Here is a 27,891-nt window from a genome sequence, read left to right as displayed (position 1 = left end):
TCAGATATTCAAAAGCTAGAAAATTATTTTCTTTTTTCATTAGAATGAATTATTCCAAATTGATAGTACTTAATTAAAAATAACGCAAGCAATTTTATATTTTAAAGGAATTTTCAGAACTTAAATTTATTTTATAATTTTCTAGCTTTTAAATTTAGCTATTTTTTGACCCGGCTGCCGTCACCACTCATTTTTGTTTACATGTCGCCGCCTATGATAAATCTTAAGTTTGGACTCTGTCAAACGAAAAAAGTGGAAAAATCCGATCCGGCTTGTTTTATTCGGTAGGATGTAAACTTTAAGTTTGTAACCATTATGATTTTTCAACGGATTTATTTCGAGTTTTTACGATATATACAGCCGACTTACAGTCGACCAAAAAACACATTTTTCATCTTTGTCAAGTTTCTACGCTGCCATTACTTATACAATCATATTGATCTGTATGCCAAAGTTAAGCTCCGATCTATTGACTTTAAAATAAAACTAAAACTGCCCAATCGGGTGGATGTCTGCCGAGATATAAGAAAAAATTCGAAAAAAGTCCGAAATTTAACATTTTGAACTTTAAAAAATCTTTAAAAAAACTGGGCCATCGAAGAAAAAATTAGTGCTATTTTCGTGATCTAGGGGTCCAACACTAACAGAATTTGCCATCAATTGCTGGGGAGCCAAGAATATTATTTTGTAAACTAGTGTAATGCTTGTATGGATTTATACTGGCGAACCGCCAGCTGTCTCTCGTCTTTTGTTGCTCATCTCTGATATTTTCCACTGCTTTTCAAATTCGTCTCTGGTAAATTTTTGAACTAAAAGCTGCAACCGTTGTCTTCTCTGATGACTGTTTTGCGAAGTGCTTTTCAACGTCGTCTTCACTCGCGCCTTAAATATCGCCTTCAATCACGCCTTCAATCGTGCCTCCAGGTTTGATCAATCGCTTTCAACTCCAGTGACGTCACTTTGCCGCATCGCCTCAATAACCCTCTCTGGATCTCTGCTCCCTCGTAATGTACTCCAGATTTTAGGCTTCCAAGATCTCCTTCTGGTCAAGTTGTCGCATTAGCCATTATTGTCGCTCTCTGCGACAACGGATTGTATAAACGCCTTTCGTCGTCTTCCGTTAGGAATTTACTTCTCGCAACAGAACCAATTTTGCACTCAGATTGGCAAATAAATTTTTTTAGTTTTGTAGTTGCAGAATTTCACAATACTTTGCAAAACTTGGTGGAATTGCGCAATATGAAAATTCTCAGCTCTTCTGGATGGTTTTTTGTCTCTCTTTTTTGTAATCACTTTAGTTTTATAACTTTTTAGTTTCTCCGTTTAGTTTTAATTTTTAAACTGCGATCGATGGACTCTTAGCACAAAAACTTGATGGTTGTTTGTCCGCGTATCACACTCAATTGGCACGTTTGCGGATTGTTCCCGGACAATCCCCCAAAATTGTAGAGAAAGGCTTCCATTTACTTCCGTGAATTTATTAAATTATTAGACACGTTTTATTCTTCAATGAATACAGTTTTTGATACAGTTTTGTACATAGTTTTGACACTTTAATATACTCGAGATACACGCGACCTTCCTCTGCTGATGCTCAATCTCTACTGTGTGCGCATTTATCACGCTTTTTAGCACTAAAGAAAAATGTTATAGAACAGTACAACTGATCTGTTATAAAATAGGGCTGCCAATCCTACAGATATATAAAATTTTAATTGCGCATAACTTTTTATTGAATGGTCCGACTTGAAAAATTTCGATAGGTATGAATAAACACCTCAAAATTGCATTTATACTTCTCGGAAATCTTTAAAAGTGTGGGCGCCAGACACATTTTAAAATCGTTAGTGGGCGATTGTCGGCGTTAAAGGGGGCGTGGCGCTCTGCTGAAATAAACGGTCGGAAACGCTTCCTTCCAGCTGTTACATACTTTTGCACGAATACAATATACCCTTTTACTCTACGACTAACAGGTATAAATATTGGGAAACTTAGAACCCTATAATTAATTTATTTATATTTTTATACCCTTGCAGAGGGTATTATAATTTTGGTCCGAAGTATGTAACGCAGAGAAGGAGACGATTCCGACCCCGTCTCTAAAGATTATAAAATGAAAAACCGCTTTTTAAGGGGGTACGACCACAGCCCGTAAGTGCTAGGGCAGCCAAATTTTTGCACAGCCCAGTGCCCCCAAACAGCTCCAACATCCATATTTTTAGCAAAAAAGTTTTGAATAGGCCTAATTAGAAATCTAAAAGAAATTTCGATATACCCCATAATTTGGGTGCTACATTTAAAAGTAACTTTTCGATTTAAAAAATCTAAACCGCTGCTCCGATCAAGATGATTTTTGGCTTAGTAGTTATTCTATGGCTCAAATGCTTAAGTTTAATTTTTTAAGTTTTTAAAATTTTTTTAAGTATTTTTAACGAATTTATTTAGATTTCCTAAGTTATAGAGTTGCATTTTGTGGGAGCCTGCCGAGAGAACGAAACCCAGAGAACGGAAGGCAAGAGAGCGACGGCCGAGAGAGCAGCAGCCAAGAAAACTGTCGAGGGGGAGGGGTAGTGCTGTGCGGAAGGGGGAGGGGAAAAAGGCAATTTAAGTTAAAATTTGTTTTGAATTTTAAAAACTTGAACTGCTGTTCCGATCAATATGATTTTCGATCAATAGTCAGTCCTGTGGATCAAATGCTTAGGTTTTATTTTTCAAAAAATATTTTTCTTTTTGTAGCAGAAGTAAGGGCCCTATTTAATTTCCACCATGGAAGAAGGTAAAAAATTACTACAAATTCTGTAAGCAAAGCCAAAATGTTTCCAAGTTAAATATTAATCTTAAGATTCGAACTTTTGACGAAATACGTATGTACATATGCATATTAGTATATGTTTTGATTTGTACAATACATGTACAATACAATACATATGGGCACTTCCGACAAAAGGTCAACCAAGCCAAAAATGTTGAAACTTTAATAAAACATGTTTCCACATGATTTTACTCCGATATTAGTTTCTAAATACATAGTTTGATCCTGAGCTTAACTAAAAATTTGGAGTATAGCTTGATTACACAGGCCGACAAAATGTGACATGGGTCGATGTCCAGGCCTGCCACCATTTTATTTCGATAAATTAGGCTTTTCTAAGCATAAGTTGCCACTACGCCTATAGTCCATCAGCTCTGGTATTTGCGGTATCTTTAAATTAAGAAAATCACAAATTTTCTTCGTCTTTTGGGATATATCTTCAAGGGTGGTCAACCAATTTTGGTAATCTTTTCGGAATTAAATAGTTACATGTCTCTTTTATACGGTTGTTTTGGAAAATTCAATCTAACTCAACCACAATAGGAGGTGGGCGCATTCACAATTTTAAAGTCACAGCAAAGTTTAAAAATCTTCATTTGTGAACAGCGTTTAAAAATTAAATAAAAATATTTTCTTCTACGATGCATTTTTGATCCAAAGACACCCCATGTCCTTTATTTTTAGGACACTCATCAGGTTTTTGTGAATTGTTTTGGAATTTTTAAAATTGTTTTTCTTACTTCCTTCACAGTGACAATTCACAAACAGTGCCGAAACATGTCACTATTTTACGTAACTCCCCTGCAGGAAACGGAATCAGTTTTGGACTATAAAAATACTAGTTGGGTCAAGAAGGTTAACTAGTTCAAGTTATGTCCATTTCCTTGTAACGAAGTGGTCCATTTTTCATATGCTTGTCGTCGGAAACAACTAGTCCATTTGCTACTAGTTTTGCACTAGTGACTGTTAACCAATTTATAGTTACAGCTGTTAAACTACACTCAAAAAAATATTTTCACGAAAAAATTAAAAATAATCTCTAAACCATCAAGTGATTGAATTTCACTAGTACTTGACGATGCCTAACTTGACGCTCTCCTAATTTAGTATCCAATCAATAGGCGCGGTCCTTAGAGAATTTCTGATAATTATTATGTAATCAAATACAGTAAATGATAATTAAATGGAATTAAAACAAACTTACTTTTCTTGAGGCAAGTCGCCCTCTCTAGGACTTGAACCCGGGACCTTTGTAGGATTTGTAGACACACTAACTGATTGAGCCATACACGCATCACATTTTGTAATGCCCTAACAAGGTTTATGAATTTTAGTGTGACATAATTCAAAAACAGTGATTTTTCACATATATATTGCCTCGGACAGATTAAACAAAGTTTAAAATAAAACAAAAGCATCACCTAGCAAACAAAAAACAAAAAAAAAATGTACAGAGACTGGGGATTGAACCGAGGACCTCGAGTGTTTGATTTGTTTATTGTTAAATTTCCCAAGACAATTACCCTCTAGGCTATATTTTTGGATCATATGTGTTTAATTTGCAACTAGTTAAATTCCAGTTGCCTTTTAACTAGACCCTAACATGTATTTGTTCTACCAGTTAAATATTTTTAAGGTTTTTTTTGTCAGAAAGGTACTAGTCCGAGACAAGTTTATTTTTTACTAGTTTTGTATTAATCATTTTTTCGACTAGCACAAATTTTCTAGACCCTGTGTAGTCCAAATGCATTCAGACAAATTCCGGTTGCTTTATATTAGTTATTTAACTAGTTGTTTTTCAGACTAGTTCGCATTTTTCCTGCAGGGTCGTAACTATTTTCGAGCACAAGTGACCCTTGCTTTAAAAATATTTGTACATGGGCGTAAGGTAAAAGCTGGCGGGGGATTACACTTCAGTCATTTCAGCCCCCAAAGATTAGTAGGCTACGCTCATGTGCTTATATTCAAAGCAAAACTACTTAGATCGTTTAGAAATATGTTATTTAAAATTGTAACAGGTTTGGGCACTGTTTGTGAATCGTCACTGTGAAGGAAGTAAGAAAAACAATTTTAAAAATTCCAAAACAATTCACAAAAACCTGATGAGTGTCCTAAAAATAAAGGACATGGGGTGTCTTTGGATCAAAAATGCATCGTAGAAGAAAATATTTTTATTTAATTTTTAAACGCTGTTCACAAATGAAGATTTTTAAACTTTGCTGTGACTTTAAAATTGTGAATGCGCCCACCTCCTATTGTGGTTGAGTTAGATTGAATTTTCCAAAACAACCGTATAAAAGAGACATGTAACTATCTAATTCCGAAAAGATTACCAAAATTGGTTGACCACTCTTGAAGATATATCCCAAAAGACAAAGAAAATTTGTGATTTTCTTAATTTAAAGATACCGCAAATGCCAGAGCTGATGGACTATAGGCGTAGTGGCAACTTATGCTTAGAAAAGCCTCATTTACCGAAATAAAATGGTGGCAGGCCTGGACACCGACCCATGTCACATTTTTTTGTCGGCCTGTGTTATTTTTATGACAAACCCCACCAATATACGCAAAAATTAGTTTGTGGCTATTTTTTTTGTTATTTTTTTTACCTCTCTTCAGTTGTTATTTATCCTTTAGGAATGGTAGCATGTGACATTATTCTGTACTGAAAGCTTCATTTGCATGTTAAACTATTAAGTTAAATGCAAAACAGCCAGTAATTAAGGGATAGAGGTAAAGAAATTCACTTTACAAAACGCTAAGAAAAAATGTGGTTGAAACTGCATAAAAAAAAAACGGCAAACAATTTTTGAGTAAAACCAAAACCATTTCATAGCGACATGTTTGGACAACATTCTAAAAAAATCACATTCAAGTATTCCATCAGAATTTGCTAAATTCTGTTGTTGAATGAACTTCCACGAAATCCACTTTTATTTTTGTCCCGAGCGAATACGACAGTTTTTTAACGATATCTTAAAAACTAAAAGTGGTGCAAAATCAAGATTTTTACACAAAATAGAGCTTGGGAAGAGTGAAGGGAAAAGCCCATTAATAAAAAAAAAATCAATTTTTTCCAATTTTTTTCAACTTTAAAGGTGTGCAAATGTCCCGAGCGACAATATGGAAGTGCCCATATACACAACTAGGAAACAACTTAGGAAATAAGGTTGTCAGGACTTTCTTATTTTTTATTTGCGCGTTTTTTGAAAACCTTTGTGTAAACAATCTTTGTGGAAGATCCTTCAAGATCAGAGCAGAGCTATATAATAAATGAATGTAAAAGTAGTGCATTTTAATACCTTCTATAAGTTACAAATTTATCAATGCACTTTTAATTTGCGCACAAATGTACACCTGTTTGAAAATTGGAATTTGTTGTTTTAAAATTTGTTATTTTTCTCAACTGCTCATATGAAATTTTAGATTTTTTTCAAACTCGGGTACCTCGTAGAGTTTGGCTTAGTTATCATATGTGATTTTTTTTTAATTTTTTGGTGTCCATTTAGGGGCGCTATGAATTTTTTGTAGTTAAGAACTTAAAAAATGTTCTCAAACTTTAAATTAGTATATCTCGAGAACGGCTTAGAAGAACAACGTGCAACTACGTGTACTGGGGGAGTTAGAAAATAATTTTCTTTAATTTTTTGTTGTCCAATAAGTATGAATTTTAATTATTTAAAATTTTTTATTGCGGTTTTGAATGTTTTCTTCATCCTATAAAAGAAACTTAACTATCCAAGATTGTCCATTTAATAACCAACTTAATTTACCCGAAGAAACATTTTTGTTCCTTTTCATCATTTCCAAGATATATAATTTTTTATGCAAATTTATATTTCCAATAAGTACAATTCTTACATGTTTAAGCTGAAAGTTTTCACAACTCAATTACTCACTGATATTATGCACATATATTAATATCATAATTTTACCACCGTCCTTTCATATAGCTGCCATAAAAATCGATGGATTTTCTTATTGGTAAGAAGGTAGGCTTTGAAAAAATTTTTGTTTCAAGTTGTAATTTTAATTTTTCAAACGTTTTTTTCCAAAAATATTCAGTTTTAAAGGGTGGGCAAACGATTTTTTCATAAGGAAAAACTTATAATTAAGATAACTTTTAAAGTATAAATTTTTTCAAAATTATAAAAGGTGGGCAAACGTGGGCAAACGATTCTCTTACGACTAAAAAAAAAAAATCGAATTCCAAAAATTTGTGACTTTCGAAAATTTTCGAAATTTTATATCTTGAAAACTGGACGTGGGCAAAAAAAACTAATTGGTGGGCAAACATGGGCAAAAGATGGGCAAACGATTCCGCTATTTAAATTTCAAAAATTTCATTTTTGTCAACCCAGCTTCTTTGAGCTCATTTTGTTAGTTACAATCGGTTTTTGTAAAAAGTTGGAAAAGTTGAAACCGTCCATTTAATAAACAATAATTTTAAAATTTTTTATTTATTATTTTTCTGTATTATATAATTTATTTAAAATTTAATCAATTTTTTTTAAATAAATTTTTATTTAAAATTTTTAAAATTTGACAATTTTTGGCAAAATTAAAAAAAATCTAACTAAACAAATACTTCTTTTTCAGTCAAATCCTGATACACGTGTTTACTTATTTTCCGAATAGTACGTGTAAAAAAAGCTTCAGGCAAATCAGAAATGTGAATTTTTTAACTTTTGTTTCTCAAAAACGGCTTTAACGATTTTCTTTAAAGCTTTAATCTGTATAGCCGTTAAGAGTTTCTTAAATTTTGGAATATACCACGTTATTGTAAAAAGTCAATGTCGGAGGAGCATTTGATCATAACGTAAATTAAGTTGAAACAATGTAATTGTCTGGCAACTCTGTAAGCTAGGGCAAACGCGTTGCAAGTACTACCTAGTGTTGCATAACGTGGCTTCTAAGCTTGCAGTCACTACTGAAATACTCTCAATTGACGTTTTTTTTTTTTTATTAGGTAATTGTTAAAAATTACACATGCCAACAGGCTTGCCATCTTTTTATTTCGATAAGTACGGCTTTTCTAAGCATAATTTTCCACTACGCCTATACTCCATCAGCTCTGGTATTTCCGGTATCTTTAATTTAAGAAAATCTTAATTTTTCTACGTCCTTTGGGATATATCTTCAAGAGTGGTTAACCAATTTTATTACTCTTTTCGGAATCAAATAGTTACACGTCTCTTCTGTATGATCCTTTTTAAAAATGTAATCTAACATAACCACAAGAGAAGGTGGGATAATTCAAAGTTTGAAAGTCACAGCAAAATTTAAAAATCTTAATTTGTGAACAGCGTTTATAAATTAAATAAAAATATTTTTTTCTACAATGCTTTTTTGACCCAAAGATACCTTATGTCCTTAATTTATAAGCCACTCACCAAGTTTTTGTAAATTGTTTTGGATTTTTTAAAATTAATTTTCTTACTTCCTTATTAGTGACGATTCAGAAAACTGCGCCTGGCTACAAACAAAGTTACAAACAAAGGTTCTGAAGCACTTCCTGCTAAGGAGTCAACAGGAGCAATGTATTTATACCCGTTACTCGTAGAGTAAAAGGGTATATTAGATTCGTGCAAAAGTATGTAACAGCTCGAAGGAAGCGTTTCCGACCCCATAAAGTATATATATTCTTGATCAGGGACATTAGCCGAGTCGGTCTAGCCATGTCCGTCTGTCCGTCTGTCCGTCTGACCGTCTGTCCGTCTGTATGAACGCTGAGATCTCAAAAACTACAAAAGCTAGAAGGTTGAGATTTCCCACACATATTCTTTGGCTTCCTACGCAGCGCAAGTTTATTTTAGCCGAGCGCCACGCCCCCTCTAACGCCCTCAATCGCCCACTAACGATTTTAAAATGGGTCCTGCGCCCACATCTTTAAAGATTTCCGAGAAGTATAAATGCAATTTTGTTGTGTATATTTATACCTATCGAAATGTAGAAGACATTTTTCGAATCGGACCATTCATTTAAGAGTTATACGCAATCAAAATTTATATATCTATCTCCCTCGCACTCCCTTTAGCTGAGTTACGATTAATAGTCGGGACACCAACCCGAGTACAGCGTTCGCACTCCCTTTAGCTGAGTGACGGGTATTAGATAGTCGGGACACCAACCCGACTATAGCGTTCTCTCTTGTTTTCAATTATGATGTGGCTTTATAGGGAACCAAAAGTAATTAGTCCAATACATGGTGAACGAATATGTGCGTAGATAAACGCAAGTTTACCAAAAATGGGCAAAAATTAGCAAAAATGGTTAATTGTATGGCAACAAGGACACTTTTGTGGTTAATTCCTTGTTATACCCGTTACTCGTAGAGTAAAAGGGTATATTAGATTCGTGCAAAAGTATGTAACAGCTAGAAGGAAGCGTTTCCGACCCCATAAAGTATATATATTCTTGATCAGGGGCACTAGCCGAGTCGATCTAGCCATGTCCGTCTGTCCGTCTGTCCGTCTGTATGAACGCTGAGATCTCAGAAACTACAAAAGCTAGAAGATTGACATTTTGCATGCAGATTCTAGGAGTTCCTACGCAGCGCAAGTTTGTTTCAAAAGGGTGCCGAGCGCCACGCCCCCTCTAACGCCCACAATCGCCCACTAACGATTTTAAAATGGGTCCTGCGCCCACATCTTTAAAGATCAAAATCAATCAAAATTTATATATCTATCTCCCTCGCACCCCCTTTAGCTGAGTGACGGGTATTAGATAGTCGGGACACCAACCCGACTATAGCGTTCTCTCTTGTTTTTACTTTTTTGCAACTCTGTGCCATTAAGAAGTTATACTCCACAAACACAAACACAATCGCTAGCTCAAATCTAAAAAGATACACATATAAGACAGTTCACAGTTTGACAACAAGACACATAAAAGCAAACATTTAAGCTAATTTACATTAACAAACACTTTTGCAAGGAATTTCCATTTTCAGATTTATGAAAGTCTTCTTTCACACCACACAATTAACAAGCAAAGTAAGCTAATTTTTCTCTCAACTTTCCGACATTGCTAGGTATTCTATCAGGCAACTTTATTGCAGTGGCAAAACTACAGATTTGCCACCAAAAGTTTTTGGAAGGCGGTTTTCATTAAATGAAGATGTCAAGAATCGATTAGTATAGTGCATTCATAAAAATAAATTATGAAAATAAATAGGTTTATGCACCAAAATTGGGATTTTTACCTATAGTGCAACGGCAGCAGCAGAAGCAACTTCCAGAAAGTTTTGCTAGCTGCTGCTTCGACTGTTGCTGCCGACTGAAAGCAACAGCACAGCAGAGGCTAAAAATCAGAAAGCAATGAAAGCGACTGCCGTCTTTTTCAGAAGCAGCAGCAAAAATAACAGCTCATATTAAAGTTACTGGCAGTCGAAGCAAGAACAATTAAAAATTATGTGACTTTTGCTACTTCGACTACAGCATTTTAAACACTGATATGGACTAATTTTGGACCTAAGGAATCTTAGACTTGTTTTAAGTCCTTTGTTGGACTTAACACACTAACTTGTTTAAAGGCCATGATGGTCTTAAAAAAAGACCATATTACCCAAAAATTTAAGCATTTAGATATCCATCTAAACTTACAAAAGCAGTTAGCCACTCGAAAATTTAATAATGGCGTAGCCCAGAGGAAACTATGCTAGCTACTGGTTTTTTTGAACCGGGTTCGAGTCCAGTACAAGACATGTTTTATTTTTTTGGTTTACATTTATTTTGTAGTTTAATTATTGTTTTTACTTTTTATTATTATTATTAAATTAATTTTACAACTGAAAAAAACTTCCAACCCATTTGCACCCGTGGGACTCGAATCGGGGTCCTCTCGCTTCAAGGGCAGACACCTTACTAAAATGTCAAAAAATGGCCTAGAATTTAGGTAAAATTGGCCTAAAACTGGAGCTAAGTCCTTGAATGGCCTAAAATTTAGGATTGTATGACCTAAAATTTTAGGCCATTAATGGCCTAAAATGGGGTAATTTTTGGCCTAGATTTTAGGTAATTGGCTGCCTTAAAATATCCTATCCTATCCAAAATTTTAGGCTTTCTTTGGCCTAAAAATTTGTACTGAAAAATGTTTAATTATATAAAGTAAATACAGAGAAATTTATAGCTAACTCGAGGTCAATGTCGGCTTAGTCTTCAAGAAGTCGTCATTATGCCAACACACAAAAACGAGCGAAGAGGCTTCACTGTTCAGCAGTGAAATCGCTGTTTTATTCAACGATCGAAGTGGGTTACTATGCAAGCCGCGCTATAACTGGTTGGGAATTATAGCGTCCCTAGAACGGTATCAGAGTTCCGTGCAAATTTATTTATGTAAAATGCATTAATTTTAAGGCCCACGATGGCCTAAAATATTAGGCTATACGGGTCCTAAATAGTAGGGCAAATATACCAAAAATTTAAATTTTTAGGCAGTACCAGACCTAAAAAGGAACTTTTAGTCCATTTAAAATGTTTTAGGCTATGCATGACCTAAAATGTTGTCCATCATTTTTCTGGGTATACCAGTCACACCATCAGACACTGTTAGGTACATGTGCCTAAGCGATCTCTGATATACAAGTGTATACGAAAAAAAATTATTTTTAAAATTATTATTTATATAACAAATTAGTAAAATTATTAATACTAATATTAAATGTGAACGGCGCACTCTCTTACTTCGCTAACATCTCATATGGGGAAACATTAAAACATTTATTTACGACTATTTTTCAATCAAATGTCAATAAATATTTTAACACAGTTCGATTTATCTAAACAAAAATTTAGTGATATTGTTTTTTATTTGTATTTGTATGTGTTTTTGGAAAATGGTGCAATTTAGAGCGTCTTTAAATGCATATTATTTTCCTTTTAGGGACACTTTTCCTAAAAATACATTGAAGCCAAATCATCAAACTTGGGGCTGTCCATACATAAAGCAATTACCAAATGATTACTGTATGGAAAAAAAAAAACAAAATGTATAGTTTTATATAAAATATCATTACCAATTTTTCTTTACTTTTCGGCAAAAAATTAAATTAAAATTAAGAAACATTTTCTTAAAAAAATAAAAATACCACAATTTTAAATAACATATTTCTAAACGATCTAAGTAGTTTTGCTTTGAATATAAGCACATGAGCGTAGGCTACTAATCTTTGGGGGCTGAAATGCCTGAAGTGTAATCCCCCTCCAGCTTTTAACTTACGCCCATGTACAAATATTTTTAAAGCAAGGGTTACTTGTGCTCAAAAATAGTTATGCGTTACGTAAAATAGTGACAGGTTTGGGCACTGTTTGTGAATCGTCACTGTGAAGGAAGTAAGAAAAACAATTTTAAAAATTCCAAAACAATTTACAAAAACCTAATGAGTGTCCTAAACAGTAAAAAATGCATTGTAGAAGAAAATATTTTTATTTAATTTTTAAACGCTGTTCACAAATAAATATTTTTAAACTTTGCTGTGACTTTAAAATTTTGAATGCGCCCACCTCCTCTTGTGGTTGACTTAGATTGAATTTTCCAAAACGACTGTATAAAACAGATATGTAACTATATAATTTCGAAAAGATTACCAAAATTGGTTGACCACTCTTGAAGAAATTCCCAAAAGACGAAGAAAATTTGTGATTTTCTAAATTAAAGATACCGCAAATACCAGAGCTGATGGACTATAGGCGTAGTGGCAACTTATGCTTAGAAAAGCCTCATTTACCGAAATAAAATGGTGGCAGGCCTGGACACCGACCCATGTCACATTTTTTTGTCGGCCTGTGTTATTGTTCATAGACTATTTTTTTTAATATACTCAAATATTGGTAAAATTTTGATAAGTACCCAGATCGTAATTTCCTTTCGAATAATAAAAAATTATTTGTTTTTATTTTTTGTTAAAAAAAATAGTTTTATTGTGTTGTTTATGGGCATGTGCTATTTTTTAGGTAGTGGACTACTTTTTATTCCTTAAAATTTATGGCCCTTATTACTATTACCATTTTTACTATTTTTAAGTCCACAATGGCCTTAAATCACCATTTTAGGCAATGTAGTCCATGTTTCCTTAAATCTATGAATTTTTTTTCTGAGTGTATTAAATTTTTTGAAACATTAATGGACACGTATTAAGAATAGATCAAAATGAAGTGTCACATACTGCAAATGTTAAGTTAACAGTCCAATGAGAAAATAACAGCTGTTAAAGTCAGGAGCAGCAAGCGAACACAACGTGTTTATACTTTGCTTGATTTTGCAGTGCATATAAAAATTAATATCTCTTCAACGACAAGACGTAGAACCACAAAATTTGAAATGGGTAAAGAATTTCTCAACTACGCATATGAAATATTAGATTTTCTTCAAACTCGGGTACTTTGAAGAGTTTGCCTTTTTTATCATCTGTGATTTTTTAAAAATTTTTTGGTGTCCATTTAGGGGCGCTATGAATTTTTGAAGTTAAGAACTTACAAAAATGTTCTCAAACTTCAAATTAGTATATCTCGAGAACGGCTTAGAAGAACAACTTGCAACTTTACACGTTTTTAAATGTGTACTGGGGAAGTTAGAAAATAATTTTCTTAAATTTTTTGTTGTCCAATAAGTATGAATTTTATTTATTTGAAATTTTTTATCGCGGTTTTGAAAGTCTTTTTCATCCTATAAAACTAACTTAGCTATCCAAGATAGTCCATCTCATAACCAACTTAATTTACTCGAAGAAACATTTTTGTTCCTTTTCATCATTTCAAAGATATACAATTTTTTATGCGAATTTCGAAAAACCCTATTTATATTTCCAATGAGTACAATTCTTTCATGTTTAAGCTGTTAAGAAGGTAGGCTTTAAAAAACTAAAACTACAACTTGAAAAAAAAAATTTTTTCAAAGCCTACCTTCTTAACAATAAGCAAATCCATCGATTTGTATGACAGCTATATGAAGGGACGGTGGTAAAATTATGATATTAATATATCTGAATAATATCAGTGAGTCATTGAGTTGTGTAAACTTTCAGCTTAAACATGAGTTTGAAGTTTGAGAACATTTTTTAAGTTCTTAACCTCAAAAATTCATTGCACCCCTAAATGGACACCAAAAAATTAAAAAACAAGAGAGAACGCTATAGTCGGGTTGGTGTCCCGACTATCTAATACCCGTCACTCAGCTAAAGGGAGTGCGAACGCTGTACTCGGGTTGGTGTCCCGACTAATAATCGTAACTCAGCTAAAGGGAGTGCGAGGGAGATAGATATATAAATTTTGATAACGTATAACTTTTAAATGAATTTGAAAAATGTCTTCTACATTTCGATAGGTATAAATATACACAACAAAATTGCATTTATACTTCTCGGAAATCTTTAAAGATGTGGGCGCAGGACCCATTTTAATCGTTAGGGCGATTGTGGGCGTTAGAGGGGGCGTGGCGCTCGGCTAAAATAAACTTGCACTGCGTAGGAAGCCAAAGAATATGTGTGGGAAATCTCAACCTTCTAGCTTTTGTAGTTTCTGAGATCTCAGCGTTCACACAGACGGACATGGCTAGACCGACTCGGCTAATGTCCCTGATCAAGAATATATATACTTTATGGGGTCGGAAACGCTTCCTTCTAGCTGTTACATACTTTTGCACGAATCTAATATACCCTTTTACTCTACGAGTAACGGGTATAAAAATCACATATGATAACCAAGCCAAACTCTACGAGGTACCCGAGTTTGAAGAAAATCTAATATTTCATATGCGCAGTTGAGAAATTACTACCCTATGGATATTCATTAAAACTGTCTTTACTTTGTGTTAGTACTATTTGACATAAATTTTGATGCTTATTTCGGGAGTGTAGGGGAGAGGTCTGTAGGTTGGTACACCTTTGGTTTTTAATCTGCCATTTCGACATTCACTTATGAAACTTTACGCATTTGATACTGATCGAAAGGTTAGTCTATTAGCTTAATAAAAAACAAAAAAAAAATTTTTTTTCCTTAGGGAAAACTTGAAAATTATTTTTTTTTGAAAAGTCTTAAAAAAACGACATTTTGAAAAAGAGGTCTGTAAGTTAAGACACTTTTAAAAGTCAATAATATTCCCACAAAAAGTTCTCCTAACTATAAGGAACTATTTATTTATGTTAATTTAATCAATTTTAGTTCGTCCTAAATTATTTCCCATTTTTTAAGAACTAAGACCAAATAACAATTAAAATCAAAAGGCTCTTTGAACATTCACTTTTCCCCTAATATCAACGAAATGTACTAGGCAGAAAGCGACCTCTGTTGGCCTAAGGCCTTTTTGTATGAAAAACTTACACGCTCAAAGTGTCTCAACTTACACAAAATGGGATGTTTCGGGAAAAAAATTATAACTTTTGTTCTGACTGTCACATTAAGCTGATTCTTTTTTTAATTTGTTAACAGTTAATATACTAATGTTTTAAATCTCACCAAGTTAATTTAAGGACGTTATTAATTTTAAATGGAATTTTGAAAAAAGTAGACAAAAACTTTTTTGGTGAAAAATGGTACACGACTCTCACAGCTTAAATCTGGCTAGAGCCTGGCTTATAATGTTTTCCCCAAAAGTTTTGTCACTAAAAAGGTCTAAAAAAAAAAAAAAAAAACAATTTTTTTAGTGGATAAGTTTTGAGAAAATTGAGTGTCTCAACTTACAGACCGTCTCACTCTACAGACCTCTCCCCTATTTGTAGCAATGGCTTCATACACCAAGTAGTCTCTCTTAGGGCCGGTTTCTCGAGTCCCTGTCAAAGTTCCTGATAGCTATTTGTTCGAAAAAATTAAAGACCATATAAACTGTTCGTAAAAGCAAATCCGATTTCTCGAGTGCTTTAATTTATCTGAACGAGAAACAATTACAGAGTGCTGTTAACGCATAGAATTGTGCTGTAAAGGGCAAAAAATTGCGTGCTTCGATTATTTCATCAGGTGTTTGGGTATAATTCAAAGGAAAAGTCAGCTGAGATTTCGTTTCTTCTTCTCAGTTGGCTTTGGAAAAGCAGCTGTCGTTTTAGCCGGGAGTCCAAGTCCCTGTCAAAGTTAGCTGTCACAGTGATGCTCGAGAAAACCAAAATGCCTTAGCAGAAACTTTATCTTCTCGAGAAATGTTAGCCGGGACATTGAGAAACCGGCCCTTAATAGGTTTGGAAAAAGAAAGTTCAACTTAAATAGAGATTAAAAAAAATGTTGAAATTTGTTGAGCCTGATTGCCGGATTTTTCAGGAAAAAGTCAATATCTCTTCAAAGATAAAAGTTTTCAAAACAATTTTTTTTTGTTTGTTTAAATATGTTTCTTTATTATTATAAGAAAAAAAAAAATCAAAAAAGTGGCTTTGTTATGGAATGATTAATTAATGCCATAAAAAACAGGTCAAATAACTTTTAATAAATCATAAAATAACCACAAGAAACATTTCAATTTTTTTTACAAAAAGAGAAAACGATTATAGGAGAATCGTGGCCGACCGCCAGTACTTTTTTTTAGCAAACTCTTAAGAAATCGCGGTCCATAGAGGGTAATTTTTTTTGGTAATACTTTATATTAGCGGACTCATCCCCGAAATTCGCGAAGAAAAATTCCTTGATGGACCGCGATTTCTTAAGAATTTACGTGCAAAAGGAACTTGCTCTTGTAATTGATTTTTAAAGTTCCCGCTTTTGCTATAAAAACAAGTATGCTTTTCTATCGTTTGCTATAAAAATCATATATATGGGCGGTTCTTTTACAAACGTTCAGTTTTCTTGGGTCACATTTTTAATTTGCCTGAAACTTTTTTTACGTGTACTATTTGGAAAATAAGTAAGCACGTGTATCAGGATTTGGCCGAAAAAAATTTTTTTTTTTTTGGAATTTCTTTAGTTTTCTAATTAACGTCAATTTCGAAAAAGTACCCTCTCATTGAAAATCTGTATCTCCGGTTGTAGTTATGTAGTCTTTTGCATTAATTCCTGTAAAAAATTTTAACGGGTTCCCCACAAAAAATTTTTTTTTTTTAGTTTAACATATGCGCCATTTTGTTAGTTACAATCGGTTTTTTATATATAGTTTTTAAAATATCGAATTTTTTTAACAATGCCTTGGCTTTTTTCTGAGAAGAAACGTAGCAGCAAATAGGGCTACTCTCTCACTCTTATCGGATCCTTATGAAATTCATGTTTTCTCGTCGTTTACTAGTCCTTTAACAATTTTTAACTTAAGATTTAAGTCTTTTGACAATTTCTGATTGACAAAAAGTAAAAAGTCATTTTTTAATCTATTAAAAAATTACAATTATTTATTTAACCCTACAATAATTTTAAAATGTTTTTATTTATTATTTGTTGTATAATGTGATATTCATGTGATATTCGTTGTTCGAGAAAAAGTTCCGTGATCGCATTGTCCGCCTTTTTATTTTTATTTCGCCCCAAAACACTTCGCGTCGAATCCTTTGAGCCTGCACAATGGTTTCCGAGTGGGTGGCACCGATCGTTATCACCAGCATTTCGGCCTTCATTGGCGTCATCTGCCCCTTTTTCGACCGAGGTCCCAACAGGGGGTGACTCAATGCTGCCTTTCATAAAAAATACAAGGAAAAATATTTTGAAATTTTTTTTTTCAGTTATTATTAATTTTGATTGGGGAACAACTTTGCATCGAAACATTTTTGTTTTAAGCCCCAGGAAAAAAGTTGAAAATTTGATTTTCAACAAAAAAATGTCTAATTTTCTAACTTTTAATGGGTTAAGAACATTTTTGACTCATTTAAACGGAATTGAAGTGCTCTTTCCATAGGTGTGTAGCGAGCGAAGTACTTGATATATTATTTTACCTATTTACTTTATTAAATATATATGTTCACATAAATAGAATACACACTTATTAATCTCAACATTTGGTCGACAACAGCCATGCTAAAATGCTGACTATGCATTCCCACGGTGCCGGCTGGCTCTCGCTCACTAACACATCGAGCCAGCCGTCTCAGGGCATATATGTGTATACGTGAATATGCTAACATTGCATTTACTTCGCCCGCTGCTCACTCAATTCTAGCAGCTAAGAATGTTTGACTTTTGAATAAATTCACTCTCAAACTGGACGTCTTCGTGTCGTTATATTATTTCCGCAATCCCGTTATCACATGGCGACCGTGACAGGACGTAATAATCCTGTATACAATAAAAACTTATAATCGTTACAGTGAAGTTAAATAAACAAAACAAAAAAAAAGGAAGAATAACAAATCAAAAAAAAATTGGGTTTAACCCCATAAATGTTAACGGTGATGAGTGCTCGCCTGCATTCGAATTAAAAAAAAAAAACTAGAAAACTTGAGAGCTTTATATAATATCAAGTAGTCTTCGAAAAATGTCAGTTAACTGATGAAAATCAAATGTGAAAGTTGTTACCACAAAATTATAATTACCCCTCAAAATAAAACAACAACGACAAAATAAAGTTCCCAACTGTGCATTTTTGTAAAGTGCGGTAGACAACCCCGTCTACTGCACCGTCGATTGGAAAAGTAAGAGGTGAAGTAAAAGTGTGGTAGGCAGCCCCGTCTACGGTAATACTATATATTAGCGGGCTCACCCCCGAAATTCGCGAAAAAATTATCCTCGATGGACCGCGATTTCTTAGGAATTAACGAGCAAAAAGAACTTGGCGGTCGGCCATGGTTCTCTTGTAATTGAATTTCAGAGTTTACGGGTTTGCTATAAAACACAAGGGTGCTTTTCTAACGTTCATCGAGTATAATTTTTTTGCGAATTTCGGGGGTGAGCCCGCTAATATATAGTACTAGCTGTACCCGGCGCGACTTCGTTCGCATAAAATTAGTTTTGAGTAGATTACTTTAAAACCTCTGTGTAAACAACATTTTTAGAAGATCCTTCAGGAGCGAGAATAATAAGGCTACTGGCAGAGCTAACTCTAGAGCATGCGACATAAAATTGTCCATGAGAGAAGCAATCTTCTCTAAGATCTAGTCCAGCCAGCTTCAAAGTCTGCCCCTGCGATTTATTTATAGTTATTGCAAAGCAAACTTTTAGAGGGAATTGTAGCCTTTTAAACTGAAACGGCAGACTGGATGGTATTAATGGGATCCTGGGTATAAACACTGTTTTCCCCTTCGCGCATCCCGTAAATACTGTTGCTTCGATTATATTCTTATGAAGACCTTTTATCTGCAATCGTGTCCCATTGCATAACTTTAGGGGACTTAAATTTCTCAATAATATTACGGGTGCTCCAATCCTAAGAGACAGATTATGCTGAGGAATTCCTGGAGGATTCAAAGAATTTAAAAATTCAACAGGGTAATGAACAGCATTATCAGCATCAGGAACAGAGTCGACCGATTTATAGAAGACCATCATTCTAACCCATCAAATGAGTTTAGCAATAAATTATTAATAGTGGTCGTTTTTTCATTTTTCGTTGTCAAAATGGCGCGCTCAGATAGCCAATCTAAGCTTTTACTTGATATGTTCGAAATGTCAGGAAATATTTTGGATGTAAGATCTTGAACGTTTTTGACTACATTTCCTAAGCGTAATGTTATAACTATTTTTCCATCAAATGTTGGATGGACGCCATTCCCAATTTTTAAAAGAGTTTCGGCAAAAATTCCTGCAGAACTGTCTCCTTTTAAGTGCACTCGCATATTTTTCGTGAGCGCTAGTTTTTTTATCTGTGGCCATAAAATTGAAGGTTTTAAACAGGCCTTTATTTCGTCAGCTCTTGCACCTCGTGGCACAACAGGAAGGGTTTGGCGAAAGTCTCCAGCTAGCAGGACTGTAATACCACCCATCAACATAGTATTCTCATTAATATCTTGCAGGGTTCTATTTATGGCTTCAAGCTCACCTTTATGTGACACGGTGCACTTATCCCAAACAATAAACTTACAATCTTTAAACACCGCAAACATATTACATTGCTTTGAAATAGAGCAATGAGGTGTTTCTAAATTAACTAAATCCAAAGGAAGTTTAATATGTATAATAATAAAATAGCCCTCTTCTAATTGCCTGCTTCTCACTCCCAAAAATCGAATTGTGGCAAAGGAGAGCAAGTGTATTTTTTGCATACGCCTCTTCTAATACTTGCGATATTAATTTGTTAAATCGTCGATGAAAATATATATCATCTTTTTAGATTCCTCAAAAACATATATTAAATTCAGATTTTTTAAACAAATATAATAAATGAATGTGATCCAAGTAAAAGTGGTGAACTTGTATATTTTTTTTATTAGTTACAATGTTATCAATGCAATTTTAATTTGCGCACAAATATGTATACGAACTAACTTATTATTTTCCGATAACACTATGCAGCATCTTTTAAAAAACTTTAACATCGAATCAAACCATGCATCCATTTGCCTCTGAGAGCTCCGCAAAGTTGGCCAATTTCAGCATTTTTCGAACTTTGAGGTCCTTTTGCTAAGAATCCTTGCGTCGGGGAACTTTTTGGATAACGCAGTTTAACTTGGGAATTCGTAACGAATCCAAAAATAAAGCATACATCGAGGTAAATTTAAAAAACACTAAAAATGCTGCACAGTGTAATTATTAAAATTAAACTCGTCAAAGGAAATGAATAATTTTATTTGTATTTGAGCACATTATCGACTTTCAAGTAGAAACATAAACACACATTGTGTGTATGTATTGTATTGTACATGTATTGTACAAATCAAAACATATCCAAATATACATACGTATTTTGGCTAAAGTTCGAATCTTAAGATATTTAACTTGGAAACATTTTGGCTTTGTTTACAGAATTTGTAGTAATTTTTTATCTTCTTCCATGGTGGAAATTAAATAAGGCTCTTACTTCTGCTACAAAATGAAAAATATTTTTTTTTAAAATAAAACCTAAGCATTTTATCCACAGGACTGACTATTGATCGTAAATCATATTGATCGGAACAGCAGTTAAAGTTTTTAAAATTCAAAACAAATTGTAACTAAAATTGCCCTTTTCCCCTCCCCCTTCCCCACAGCACTACCCCTCCCCATCGACAGTTTTCTTTGCTGCTGCTCTCTCGGCCGTCGCTCTCTTGCCATCCGCTCTCTGGGTTTCGCTCTCTCGGCGGGCTCCCACGAAATGCAACGCAATAATTTAGGAAATCTAAATAAATTCGCTAAAAATACTTAAAAAAAATGTTAAAAACTTAAAAAATTAAACTTAAGCATTTGGGCCATAGAATAACCATTTACCAAAAAATCATCTCGATCGGAGCAGCGGTTTAGATTTTTTAAATCGAAAAGTTAATTTTAAATGTTTAGATTATTTAAATCGAAAAGTTAATTTTAAATGTAGCCCCCAAATTATGGGGGATATCGAAATTTCTTTTAGATTTCTAATTAGGCCCTTTCAAGACCTAAAATTCTGCAAAATCAAAATTTCGAAATTCCAACCAATTTAGAAGCTAAGCTCTAAATATGGAATTTGGAGCTGTTTTGGGCCACTGGGGGGACATGTCGGACCTTAGTGGGCGCCTACGCCCCCAATGGAATACTGTGAAAAAATTTGGCTGCTCTAGCTCTTATGGCTTAGGCTGTGGTCGTATCCCCCTAAATATCGGTCTTTCATTTTATAATCTTTAGAGATTACCCCGACGATTGGAAAAGTTACGAAGATGATGAATAAAGTGTGGTAGGCAGCACCGTCTACTACACCGCCGATTGGAAAAAAGGAGACGAAGGTGAAAAAGAAAGTGCGGTAGACAACCCAGACTACTGCGCCACCGAGTGTGAGCGGAACACGGTAGGCCTATCGCCCACTGTGTCAACGGGGGATGCTATGGATGGTACACCCGTACCACAAAAAGACAAGCCAACTCTAGAGGAGGCACTAGAGACACAGCCGAAGGACGGCCCCACGCAAATCAGCATCGCTGATTATAAAGCGAGGATCACTTCACGGGAGCGTCAGCAAGCCCAGGACAGGGACGAGCAGCTCACGCGCATTCCACCGACCCCAGCACCAAAAAAACAAAGGGGTGGAAAGCGAGCTCGACTATTGAAGGAGCGAGCTCTGATCATCGGGGACCTGAAGGAAAAAAGGCCCCAAACCAACGAGGGAAATTTAAAAGAACGTCTCAAAGAGCTAAATTCCTTACTCTACCGGGAGAAGAAGGGCGGACTAAGAAATTAGTTCACCGCTGAATTTTTTGTAGCACTGGCAACGGGTTTACGTGGGGTGCGTTAATTAAGATCATTAAAAAACAAGAAAGGAAGCTACCTTCGGCCAGCCGAAGCTTAAAAGATAAAAGAATGCTCACTCGGTGCAGTTCCAGGGATTCCAGATTTAGCGTTTCTATTTATTTAAATTTTGTTTTTAAGTAGTCAAGAATCAAAACGCCTACTTCCTACAAAGTTACAATGAATTTTCTTATATTTGTTTGAATATTCCTATGGGAGCCTTAAGATATAGTGGTCCGATCCGGCTCGCTTCGACATATGTACTACCTGCAATAGAAAGAATACTTTCGGGAAAGTTTCATCGCGATAGCTTTAAAACTGAGAGACTAGTTTGCATAGAAACGGACAGACGGACAGACGGACATGGCTAGATAGACTCGGCTATTGGTGCTGATCAAGAACATATATACTTCATGTGGTCGGAAACGTCTCCTTCACTGCGTTGCAAACATCTGACTGAAATTATAATACCCTCTACAAGGGTATAAAAAAATCATATACATTTGTGCGGACTCTTATCAGAGTAAAACGTCCGAGTTGTTTCGATCTCTAATATGCACTATCTTTTAATGTCCAAGTTTGAGGATTACAATGAGCGATATGTCATGTGTGAGTCTAAGAGTATAAGAGTGCGTAGGGCGAATTCAAATACAAACATATGATTACAGTGTGGGGTAGTTATCTAGAACAAGTTAAAAAAGAATTCAAATTTAAACAAAGTTATTTATAAAAATATAATAATCATAAATGAAATTAGAATTGAATTATGATGTCATCGAACATTCTCCGCCCGTTGAATGATCCAAGGAGTATTCAAGCACCAATTTGCTCAGGCAGGGGCGCTATCTTACAGATGGGTCTTCGAATGGTTCGGTCCTTCACCTTGATCTCGGCCACTCTTACTCGTCCATCAGCTCCGAAATGCGTGTTGGTGATGCGACCAAGGATCCATTCCTGGGGAGGTGCATTGTCCTCGTGAACGATGACCATTTGGCCAATTTGAATGTTGGCATTGGGTTTGAGCCATTTGGAGCGCTCCTAAAGCGTGTGTAAGTAATCACGCCTCCATAGCTCCCAAAACTGTTGCTTCAAGTACGTTACGCGCTGCCCCCGCGTAAGATGGGATGGTCTGCTATCGTCAATTGAAGGCTCAGGTACGGACATCAAAGAGAACCCAATCAGCAGGTGCGCTGGGCTGAGCGCCTCTCCATCGTTTGGGTCTTCGAAGAGGGGTGCCATTGGTCTTGAGTTTAATATTGCCTCCGCCTCGATTGCAATAGTTTGAAGCTCCTCGTACGTTAACCCAGTGTTGCTTAAGTTTTTTATCATCAAGGTCTTCATGGACTACACTGCGGCCTCCCACAGGCCGCCAAAGTGGGGAGCATGCAGGGGAATGAACTTAATCTCAAATCCCACGATGCTGCTGAAATTCTGTACAGTCAATGTGTTGGCTTCCTCGAACAGCTGCTGCTTAAAGTCCTCGAGTTGTAATCGTGCACCGACGAAATTAGTGGCATTATTACAATAAATGCGTAGTGGGATGCCTCTGCGACTAACGAAGCGCTTAAAACAAAGAATAAAGTTATTAGTAGATAGATCGGAAATGAGTTCTACGTGGATTGCCTTTGACGAAAAGCATAAAAACACGGCCAAGTATGTTTTATATGGCACCTTGCTTCGAATGCGGTATGATGTGGTAAAGGCTCCACATAGGTCGACTCCAGTTACAAAAAAAGGTCGTTGTGAATGAAATCGATCAACTGGAAGTGATCCCATTATTTGTTCCATTAGACGAGGCTTATAATGGTAACAGTGTGTGCAGCGCCGTACAATCTTTCGAACGATTTCTCTGGCGTTTACAATGCAAGCCTGGAGCCGCAGGATTCCAATGAAAGCCTTTGGTCCTTTGCTGCCGGTGGAGATATTCAAGGAATTTCAATGTGAAGCAATGATTCTTTGGAAGAAGAACAGGAAATTTGGCATCGAGTGAAATGGGCGCCTTGGCTAAGCGGCCTCCTACACGTAATAGTGTTAAAGAATGGTTTGATCCGTCAGCAGCTGCTAGGAACGGATTTAGTTTTTGAAATTCGGGATTTAAAATATTCTTTTCTTTGAGCTGCTGCATTTCGTTGAAAAATGTTTCTGCTGAATATGTGATACGATGTGCTTGAACGCGTATTGCAATTCAGTTGGTGGTGTATGAATTATATCGACTACGTTCATCTTCCTGTTGATCCCAACTCTATTAAAGACGCGCAACACAAAAGCTGTGACTCGCAAAATGCGCCGATAGGATGAGAATTTGTTGATCACGTAATCGAATACATCTTCTTTACTGCCACTATCGGTACATGTGAGGACTGTTGCTTTCCTTAGAGTTTGGTACTGACTGAGGCCATCCAGATGAGTTCTGACCTAAGAAGCTTGGTCCACGAAACCATATAGTTTCCATAAGCTCGGACGCTGCGCAGCCTCTTAACACTATGTCCGCGGGATTGTCCTTGCCCGGAACGTGTCTCCAAGTGATGGTTGAAGTGGTTGATTGCATCTCAGAAATTCGATTGGCGACGAAGCAGTTTAGCCGGGACGAGTGCATGGTTAGCCACTGTTGAACTATTCTTGAATCGGTCCAAAAGAAAAAATTATAAATGTATTTTTCGAATTTTTGCTTAATCTTGGCCCACGTTTGACACAATAAATATGCGGCGAACAATACTAGCCGCGGCAGTGAAATTGCCTTTATTGGGGCCACTTTACACTTGGCGATGATTAGCATTGATTTAAACTCTCCCTTTAAGTATATTCGTAGATATAGGCAACAGCCATAAGCTCGCTGCGATGCATCTGAAAATCCGTGTATTTCCGATAGATTTCTTAGTGACGAGTTAATAAATCTCGAAACTTCGATGGATTGAAGATTGTGCAAATCTTCTTCTATTCGCTTCCACTGGGATTGAAGCTCAGGTTGAAGTGGATCATCCCAGTTTAGACGGTGCATCCACAACTCTTGGACCAATAACATCGAATAACGACTGGTAATACGAGCCCTAGCAAATCGTACAGGTGAGCTACAAGTGAAACGATGCTCCGCTTGGTGATGACAGAGAGTGTAGGTGGTGTATACCTAAAACAGAAAAGATCTAGTTTTGGTTGCCACGACATGCCCAAAGTCTTTATGACATCTTTGGTATCAACATTGAATTGAAACTCTGCTCCGTTACCTTCTATGTTGCTTGTGTTCCTTTTTTGCTAGCTGCAATCCAGCCTTAGAAAGTATGCTAGTGACCTCTGCAGCCTTGAGATGAAGCTCTTCGACAGTGTCTGCTCCAGTAAGGAGGTCATCGACGTACATCTCTTCTTTAAGAACGGCTGCTCCGATGGGAAAGTGATTGGAGAAGCTATCCGCAATATATTTCAAGCTCCTGATTGCTAGAAATGGTGAGCAGGACATGCTGTACGTGACAGTGTTGAGCTAAAACAATTCTAAAGGCGCAGCTGAGGATTCTCTCCAGAGAACAAGTTGATACATACGATCGTCTGGTGACACTTTAAACTGGCGATACATCTTGCAGATATCAGCTACAAGTGCATGACGATGCAAGCGAAAGGCTAGAAGCGTTAAGATAAGATTCTGCTGGATGCTTGGCCCAATCATCAACAACACAGTTAGAGAAAGGTTCGATGTTGTTTTGCATGATGCATCGATCTAAGGACTGATCTAAGGACTTCATGATGGGGGATCACATAATGTGTCTTCTGAGAGTCGAAATCAGATGCCAATTGCATGTGATTCAAAGCTATGTATTCCTTCATGAATTTCACGTACATCTCCTTTAACAACGGGTTGCGGTTCAACCTACGTTCATTTTGCAGAAACCGGGATTTGGCAATTTCAAAGGATTTACCTAGCATGTGAGGATTCTCTTTAAAGGGCAAGCTAACTTGGACCCGTCCAGATGTGAGAAACTTTGCGTTTGCCAAAAAATGCCGTTCGCATTCCTGCTCTTCTACGGTGAAACCTTGATGGTGCGAATCAAACTCTTCGATTAGCCAAAACCTTTCTAATGCATCTTGCAGCTCTGTAGAACGTGCCATGTTGCATGTGACGACTTGCGGTTGCGGAATATCAGAAACCTTTCCGCCAACGATCCAACCAAGTGCAGTATTGACCAGGCAGGGAAGACCTGGACCCAAAGAAATTTTGCCATTTGAAAGTAAATCAAAAAACTCTTGTGTGCTGATGAGCAGGTCAATCCTGTGAGGCATGTAGAATCCTGGATCTGCAAGGTCAATCTCTGTGGGTATGTTCCATTGTGAAGTGTCAACGAATCGCTTTGACTGATTGAGCAATATTGTCTTAGCTACAGCGAATTGTAAATGCCATTCATCTACAGATAGTCGTGAGACACAGTTGTTGAGACACAGAATCTCATCTGCGTTCTGACATCGCCTATGCCAGAAATGTCATACTTCTGTCTTTCGAATCTGAGCTGAAGGAGCTTGGCCAACTCTTCAGAGATGAAATTTATTTCAGAGCCTGAGTCAAGCGAAGCTCTGGCTGGCTGCAATATTCCAAACTTATCCCTAATCAATACTATTGCCGTAGGAATTAAAGCGCGCCTCGAATGACGCGAAAGCATGGAAACCGCATGTGTGGGTTCCCGCTCCTGCTGAGATGTATGGTCAACAATTTGTGTTGGTTGCTCTGGATGAGCAGTTCTATGCAAAATAGTGTGATGTAAGCCTTGACAAACGCGGCATCGGGATCTACTTGGAAATCTGCTCGCCAAATGGCCGGTGCGCAAATAATTTATGTTCCTTCGCTTGCGGAACTGTATCAGCGACGGTTATGTGGCGCACACCCTGTATGCAGGTATCCGCGACGATCCAGTGGCGATGATTTCGGTGATCCAACGATGCGTCTGGCGATCCAACGATGCTTCCGGAGGTACTCTGTGTGCCAAAAATACACCAAGTATTCTGGCGGTCTGAGATGCTGGAATCTATTTCTCCGCCCAATGCTGAGTGAATGATTTCCAGTGTGAACAGGATTGATGGTGAGACTTGCCGAATGCAGTGTCCTATCACGGTCGTTAAAATGTGCGGACTCTGCCCAAATGCAGAGATATCAGAGTAAAACGTTCGAGTTGTTTCGATCTCCAATATGCACTATCTTTTAATGTTCAAGTTTGAGGATTACAAAAATCTAGAACAAGTTGGCAAAGAATTAAAATTTAAACAAAGTTATTTATAAAAATATAATAATAATAAATGAAATTAGAATTGAATTATGATGTCATCGAACAACATTCACTAACACATAACTTCCGGTGTAAGCTTAGTATAAGTAAAATTTTTGTAACTTGTTGCTTGTGGTAATGTAAACCGAAAGTTGTGAATATTTTATAACCTCATCCATGAACACATAAGTATTCTTTTTCTCAACCACTCATCTCTTCATTACTTAATTTTTTATATCAGTTTGAAATAAAAATTCAAAATGGGTTAACTTTGGCCAGCCGAAGTTTATATACCCTTGCAGGTATGCCTAACTAAAATGTTTTTACATTGTCAAAAATCAAAAAGCCTACTTTCTATAAATTATTATATTATTATATAAAAATTGTTCATCATTTAAACTTTCTGCCATAGTTGCTTTTTAGTTAGTTATAATAACAATAAGATTTAATAGTGCCAGGATGCAATTCTGGCAGAACCACACTTTTATGAAAGAACTCGAAATTTATTATCCCGATAAAATATACCAATAACAATATACGAATTCGAACACAAATACATTTCAGAATTCGGACTATCTTTCTCAACTCTAATAAGTTGTAATGCAACAGAAAAAGC

General features: G+C 35.9%; 2 protein-coding genes across 3 annotated transcripts in view; one reads left to right on the top strand and one right to left on the bottom strand.

Annotated features, from left to right (window-relative positions):
• Marf1 (meiosis regulator and mRNA stability factor 1-like protein) overlaps positions 1-27,891 on the top strand; it is a 298,632-nt gene that overhangs the window by 106,158 nt on the left and 164,583 nt on the right. The window lies entirely within an intron of this gene.
• LOC138914941 (uncharacterized) lies at positions 25,702-26,301 on the bottom strand. Its single transcript, XM_070219650.1, has one exon. The coding sequence runs from the start codon at positions 26,299-26,301 to the stop codon at positions 25,702-25,704; it is 600 nt and encodes a 199-aa protein (XP_070075751.1).

Source organism: Drosophila takahashii, chromosome 2L (genome assembly GCF_030179915.1).
Source record: "Drosophila takahashii strain IR98-3 E-12201 chromosome 2L, DtakHiC1v2, whole genome shotgun sequence".
NCBI classification, from domain to species: Eukaryota; Metazoa; Arthropoda; class Insecta; order Diptera; family Drosophilidae; genus Drosophila; species Drosophila takahashii.
This window is presented reverse-complemented; position numbering and strand designations above follow the sequence as displayed.